Raw genomic sequence first — 7,491 nt, 5'->3', positions numbered from 1 at the left:
GAAAATGTCCAAAAAATGTATCTGTAATCATTTTAATAATATATTTAATATCATGTTACAGGAAACAAAATATATGTATATTTAAATTTGCTGCACTTTTTTCCCAGGTCTTTTTTGTTCTTTTTTTCAGGTAATTGTCTTGTAACTATTTTTACCTATTTCCTGCTTTTCTTTGGGCCATGTGCTGTTAAGTTACTTATTGCCTTCTCTTTATGTTTTTTTTAGAAATTAAACCAATTTGCTCAAGATGCATTTGAGCTGTGAGATACATGTGGGTCGACTAAAGTCAGATTTTAATAAGAGAGACAACATATGAAGTGGAGATGTAGAGGCATGTAAAACTGTGAAAAACATGTTTTAAAAATGAAAATTTACCTGTTTTCTGTCAGCAACTGGAGACTTAAAAAATGAGTCATCACACAGTATCATTGAACGTACTTGAAGCAGCAGGAACTCTCAGGAAATTATATTTAGTGCATATCACCTGACTACTTTTTCTCTTTGAGAGCAAGTCAGCAAAGCTCCGGTTTTTTGAAAAGACATCAAACTTCAGGCAGGTTGGGCTTTGAAACCTGCTATAATGAGCTGTGACGGCTGGGAGGCTGTGGACAGAAATATTTCTCATTAGGACGGAGAGTAAAGAGCAATGAGCTATCAAATACTGCTGTCTACAGTAGCCAGGAAAAAGGTAATTTGGGGCTGATGTATGACGCCCACATTGTTAGCACAAATTGTAAATCCATTTCCACTTTTAGGGAAAAATCAAGTGATGGAGAAAAGCTCATCTGCTCGTCAATCCACAGCTGTCACTTTGGTAAAAGTGACTGAGTTGGATCAGAAAAATCACCCGTTTCTCAAAAATCCTGAGGGCCCCCTGAAGGCCCCCCGAGGGTCCCTGTGGGCGTTGCGGGACTCCTGGTAGGACCGCTATCACTTATGTCTTTACTATCGAGACAAGACAGGAAAAATCAAGCCGTCAAGTCAGCTCTTTAACCCTTTGAAACCTGGATCGATATGACTTTTCTTATCCTGCATCCAGACACCTTTCACAAGTATTAAGTAAAAGTCTTTAGTGAAGTACATACATACATACAAATATATAGAGTGAATGCATATATACCTTTAAATGCTCAAAAACTTTCCCCACAAACTGTAAGAATTCATTTTTTTTTAAAGCTAAGGGAAAATATCCAGAGAACTAGTTATCATAATTACCTATTTAATTTTTTTTTTTTTTTTACAGAATTTTTCATCATTTTTAAGCAGTTTTTCAGGTCATTTATGTTTTCTTCTTTGTAATTATTTTTTTTATTTTATTTTAATTCTTTCCCTTTTTTGTTTGGGGCATTTAGTATTTTTTATATTTTATATTTAATTTTCTTATATTTATTTAATATGTTTTTTGGGTAGTTTTCCTGTCCTTTTTCTTTCTAAGTTACTAATTCCTTTCTTTCCATGTTTCTGAAAGAAATCAAGTCATTTTGCAGGTTTCAAAGGGTTAAGCATAAAGTACGTATGTATAAGCGTTTCAGCAGTCAGATCATAACAGAGGAAAATAAGGAGAATCGGGAGTCGGGGACACAGGTTGTGGAACTGGGCTGGGATAGGAAGAAATAAATCTCTCAGTCCTCAGTCACTGTTTTCTCCCCACAGACCCAAACTGATAGAAGCAGGAACCCTTAAAACCTTGAATGGGATTTGGAGCAAAAGTGACAAGACAGGGACAAAAGTCAAAAACACTGGGAGGGGACGGGTAAAATAAATTGAAACTGGGCTGGAGGGGAAGAACTTTTAACTCCAGTGTCATCGTCTCCTCCCCACAGACCCAAACTGACGAAAGACCCCTTAAAACCTGAAACAGGACCAGGAGTAAAAGAGACAGATCTGGACATGATGGGGTCAAGAGTCATTTGAGTGGGAGAGGATTGACAAGAATAAAAGAGAGTAACTTTTTACTCCTGTGTCATCCTCTAAACCTCTACAGACAGAAGGAGGTCTTTTTTGTGGTAACGGATATGTTACATTTGTACATTATTACGCAGCAAATACGTTAAAACTTAACATTTCAACCATGCTGTGGTTAAAGTGTGGTTATGTTTTGGCACAAAAAATCACATATGTTTTGGGAAAGATCTTTTTTTTGGCTTAAAATACCCAGTTTGGTGTCACAATGCCAGCAGGGAATACATTTGTGTCTTGATTAAAAAAAATGCTTTCATGGCACTATCCGTGATGATAAACAGCAACAGCCAACAACTAAAAGAAAAACAGGAAAATGGGGACTGGTCTTTAGAAAATACTGACATTAGATAGTTAAAAATGATAAGAAACACACTGGAAACATGGTGACTGGTCTCTAAAAAACACAGATTTGGCCCTAAAAATCCACAGGAACCTGAAAAACACCCTCATTTAATGGCTAAAAAGCTGCAGGAGACATGACCAGTGGTCATAAAAAACAGTCAGTTTCTATGACCTCTAATCCTAGAAATACCCTGAAATCCCAGAAAATGTCCTAAAATCCTAGAAACATCCCAAAATCCAAGGATTGTCCTGAAATCCAATGTCCTAAAATTCTAGATATGTCCTAAAATCCAAGAAATGTCCTGAAGTCCAAGAAATGACCCAGAATCCAAAAAAATTCTCAAAACCCTAAAAATGTCCTAAAATACTTGAAATGTCCTAAAATTCTAGATTTCTTCTGAAATCTGAGAAATGTCCCAAAATCCAAGAAGTATCTTAAAATCCACGAAACCGCCTAAAATTCTACAAACATCCTAAAGTACAAGAAAGGTCCTAAAATCCATGAGAATACCAAAACCGGCAGCTGCTGTTGTGTTGAATAATACTGGAATAAACAGGCGTAAAATTTAGTAAGAGTTTGGCCAAATGTTACAACAGGTTTCATACGGCAAGTCTGGTTATTAGCAGGATTAAAACAGTCCAACTTCCATTCGATTCCTCAGTAAATAACATGAGGACATTAGTCTGAGGCGTAGACGTTGACCTCCTGCGCCCCTGTGTTTGTCAGGTGTTGAAAAACGGTGACGCAGACATTAAGGTGATATGGAGGGGCCTCCAGAGATTCTCTCTGGTAGAAATCAGGGCCTCCGTAACTTCACCTTGATGATTGGGGATAAATTGTCCAGTGAATCATCACAGTCTGGACTCAAGCCCGCTCCGAAAAAAAGGCATCAGTCAAAACGTGTGATGTGTTCACATAAGGTCGCAGCTATTTTCAAAGATATTTTCAAAGCTTACTATCACACGGGTGACACAAATACAGCAACCCACACACGCGCAGGTAATTATTAAGCTGCCACTACAGATAAATGTGAAATAACCAGACAGCACATTCATGACATTTACACAAGAAGAAAAGAGTTTTAATACCTGAAACCTTGTAGGCTGCTGTTTCAAGCCTGGACCGAGCTCTAATCTCCTCAGATATATGCATCCTGAAACCCTAGAAATGTCCTCAAATTCTACAAATGTCCTAAAATCTTAGAAATGTCTTGAAATCCTGGAAATGTCATAAAACTTTGGTAACATCCTAAAAAAAAAAATACCATAAAATCCAAGTAGGGCTGTAACAACGTTTGATAAAATCGGTTATAATCGATTATTAAATGTACTGACAATGAATAACATTATCAATTCGTTGTGTTGCCCGATTATTACACACTGTTTCTGTAGCAGCGCTTGTCAGGAGCGTCAGGAGTTTTTGAAATGTTTCATATTTGATTTTGTAGTTATTTATTATTTATAATTTAATATTATTTGGACAGCTCAGGGATGTTCAAGCAACCCCATTAATACACTGCACTTTTTTCACTATTGTCAATGATAATCTGTTTTAGAGCAAAACGATGGGAGAAAAAAATGCTTATTTTAAATATTATTTCTATTTTTATTTTTTTTAAATCTGATTCATCAATTAATCGAAGAAATGATCGTTAGATGCAGCCCTACTGAAGTGCAGGGCTGTTTGAGTGGCAGGATGTCTGTGGGACGTTGCTGCAGTCTGAGAGTCAGATCCATCAGTTGCTCCTCCACAGCTCTGCCTTCGAATTTCATTTTGGCCACTTGTTTCAAAAAAAAAAATGCAAGACAGCAACCACTGAAATGATGAACTTTAGGCTTTAAAATGGCAGCTCAAAAAAACCAATGGGTGACATCTCGGTAGCTAATGTCCATTATTATGTGCCAGGGATGACAGTTTCATGTAGGCTGACACTCAACTTAGTATCGCCCTGGTTCCCTTGTCAGAAAGACAATGGGATTTTTCCACTGGATTATTGCAGAAAATAGGCTTTGTGGCAAACAAACATTTATGCTACTTACTTGTTTTGTTCAGAAAGATAATCTCTCAAAATTTAAATAATTTTTGAAGCCTAAATGCGTTCACCAGTAACTACACCACAGCTGCACGACTTAAAAAAAACTCAAAGCGTGTTTGATGTGATGACATTCGGTCGTCTCTTTTACGTTACAATGTCATAATATGTGTCACATATCATATCTCATGAAAATATTGGATGAAATGTACTTGCTAACGTGTCCTGTAAAATGTACCTAAATTCACCTAAAACACACATCCAAAGTAAACCCAAAGTACACTGAAAGCCTGAAAGCTGTTCTTGTTCCTCTTTCTATGTACACATGGTCTCATATGAATGGCAACACTTCCCCCAAATCAGAATATCATGGTAATGATGCAGTGTTATTACAACTGATTTAAAAAGATAAATTATCAGGTAAGATTTATTTTTTATTTATTTATTTATTTATTTGGGGGTGGGGGTGGGGGTGGGGGGTGGGGGATGGGGATAGGGGTTGATTATTGGTTAATTTTTTTTCATAATTTGAGGGAACCGGATCACCCGGAAACCCTTGTGAGGTTTTTTAAGGGAACCGGATCACCCGGAAACCCTTGTGAGGTGTTTTAAGGGAACCGGATCACCCGGAAACCCTTGAGAAGAGAGAGGATGTTACTCCCCTCTCCTCTCCCTCGCCTTCCTCTCCTGCTTCTCTCTCTTCTCTCTTTCTGCTGTTTCTTTCTTCTGTCTTTTCAGCTCCTCCTTTTGTCTTTTCTCATCTTCCTTTCTCTGTTTCTTCTCTCTCTCCTCTCTCTCCTTACTCTCCTTCTTCAGCCTTTTTTCTTCCTCCTTAGCTGCCTTCTTTTCCTTCTTCTTCATCTTTGCTTTTTCCTTGTCTGTTTTTCTTGCAAGCTCCTGGAGGCTGGTGTTGTCCTGCATCAGGAGCTTGACTGTCTCGTCCAGTTGACCATTTTTCTGGCGCAACTCCTCCTCCATTTCACTGCTGTCTTTCAGCAGCTCCTGGAGGCTGAGGTTGCGCGCCTGAAGGTCAGTCTTTTCATTAGTGAGGAGTTTGATGTTTTCCTCCATCTGGCGCATTTGTTGGCGCAAAGCCTCCTCCTTTGTGCTGTTATCTTTCTGGAGCTCCTGGAGGCTGAGGACACGCTCCTGGAGGCTGGTGTTGCCCTGCATCAGGAGCTCGACTGTCTTGTCCATTTGACCATTGTTGTGGCGCAACTCCTCCTCCTTCTCACTGCTGGCTTTCAGCAGCTCCTGGAGGCTGAGGTTGCGCGCCTGAAGGTCAGTCTTTTTATCAGTCAGGAGTTTGATGTTGTCCTCCATCTGGCGCAATTCTTGACGCAAATCCTCCTCCTTTGTGTTGCTGTCTTTGTGGAGCTCCTGGAGGCTGAGGAGACGCTCCTGGAGGCTGGTGTTCTCTTGTGTAAGGAGCTTGATGGTGTCCTCCTTTTGGCAGACTTTGGTTTGCCAACCCTCTCTGTTAAAGCTCTCCTCCTTTGCATCCAGCTCGGTCTTCATGCGAGCTTCTAGAGTGGTGAGTGTTACTGTCCACTCTGCCTCGCTCTGGATGATCTTCGTGTCTTTTTCTTGGAGCTTGGTCTTGCACTCCAAGATTCTGGCCTCAAGAGCACTCTTGTCGGCGGCAAATTGTGCTACCAGATTGTCCTTTTCCAGGCGAATCTGGCGCAACTCTCTGTCATGGTTTTCTTGCAGAGTTTTGGCTTTGGAGTTCACCTCCTCCACCTTTGCCGACAACATGTCCGACTCTGTTTGAGAGGCTGCTAAACTGGCTGAGGCAAGTTTGAGCTCGCTTGCTTCCCTCTCCCAGGTCTCTCTCATACTCCGGGTCTGCTCTTTCCAGAGCTCAGAGACCCGGTTGAACTCAGCACTCCAGTGGCGTTTGACTACCATGGTCTCGCTCTGTGCTTTGCACAGCTGTTGCTGAAGTGAGCGGATCAGCTCATCCTTCTGCCCCAACAACTTTGTGGTGTCAAACTTTGCCTCCTGATAGTGGCGTTCTTTTTGTGCATGAGAGAGACTTTCTTGAAGTGAGCGAATCACCTCATCCTTCTCTCTGGCCAGTCTCTTCTTTTCACTCTCTGCCTCTTTTCTGATGGCTCTCTCTGACTTAAGAGCCTTCAAGATTTTTTGTTTTTCCAGGTCCATGAGAGCAATCTGTTGCTGCAGAGCAGCAATGTCCATGGGCAGCTCACAGGAAGCTGGTTCTCTCACCTGCACCTCCTGAACTGAGTTGTCCTGGTTTTGCATGTTGTTGGTGGTTTCTCAAAGTCACGAACGTAATGTGAGAAAAAGTCTAGCCAAGGTTAGCCTGACACTTCAAACTTCAGACTTCAACTACTTGGAAGTAGTTGTGTTTGTCCAAAGTTAAGAAAGGCCAGACTAGAAAGATGGAAGGCTGGAGAAAGATTTCGTGAAGATGTTGCGTGGTGAAATCCTTGTCTCTGGATCGACGATTGTTGCTTTGCAAGAAGAAAGATATCAAGCAGATATGTGATGCAGCACCAAAGCGATACTGAGTCAACTGACTGTCAGACTGACTAATATAAGATTCTGAGGATCAAAGGCAAGCTGAACATTCTTTCACATCAAAGGATGGAATGTGATGTCATTGGGCTTTACAGTTCCAAATATGTGACATCACACTGTGACATCACACTGTGAAATCACACTGTGACATCACACTGTGACATCAGACTCTGACATCACACTGTGACATCACACTGCATGGTCACATGATCTCCCCCACACTTGGTCACATGACATTTATATAAATATATATAAATATAAATAAATATAATGTGATATATATATACAAGCACACACATATATATGTATATGGATATATAAATACCCTAATGGCATACTTTTATGTTTCTTTCAATAGATGGTTGCTAACAAGTGGCTAAATGAAACTTTGAAATATCATCACATCAACCCCTGATGAACATGGTTTTACAAGTTTGTAGTGGCAGCGACCGACTTTACTGTAGTGTAGTTCATTTTAGCCAGGCAATAGCCCAGCATCGCCCCCAATATGATGTTTAGTTAGTGTCTTTTAAACTGTTACAAAAACAAAATATTATACTTTCTCCAGTCTAATCAAAAGATTAAGAAAGAAAAACACACAACAATG

At 40.1% G+C, this 7,491-nt stretch overlaps 1 protein-coding gene across 1 annotated transcript; it reads right to left on the bottom strand.

Moving 5' to 3' along the window:
* Positions 1–4,824: 4,824 nt before the first annotated feature.
* On the bottom strand, positions 4,825–7,086 carry LOC148187392 (uncharacterized). The gene has a single exon (XM_088087488.1). It carries the CDS (start codon positions 6,603–6,605, stop codon positions 4,992–4,994), a length of 1,614 nt encoding a protein of 537 aa, XP_087943614.1. The 5' UTR covers positions 6,606–7,086; the 3' UTR covers positions 4,825–4,991.
* Positions 7,087–7,491: the final 405 nt, after the last annotated feature.

The sequence above is a fragment of the Plectropomus leopardus genome, chromosome 14, assembly GCF_026936395.1.
Source record: "Plectropomus leopardus strain MGB_pleo_1.0 chromosome 14, ASM2693639v1, whole genome shotgun sequence".
In the NCBI taxonomy this organism is placed as follows: domain Eukaryota; kingdom Metazoa; phylum Chordata; class Actinopteri; order Perciformes; family Serranidae; genus Plectropomus; species Plectropomus leopardus.
This window is presented reverse-complemented; position numbering and strand designations above follow the sequence as displayed.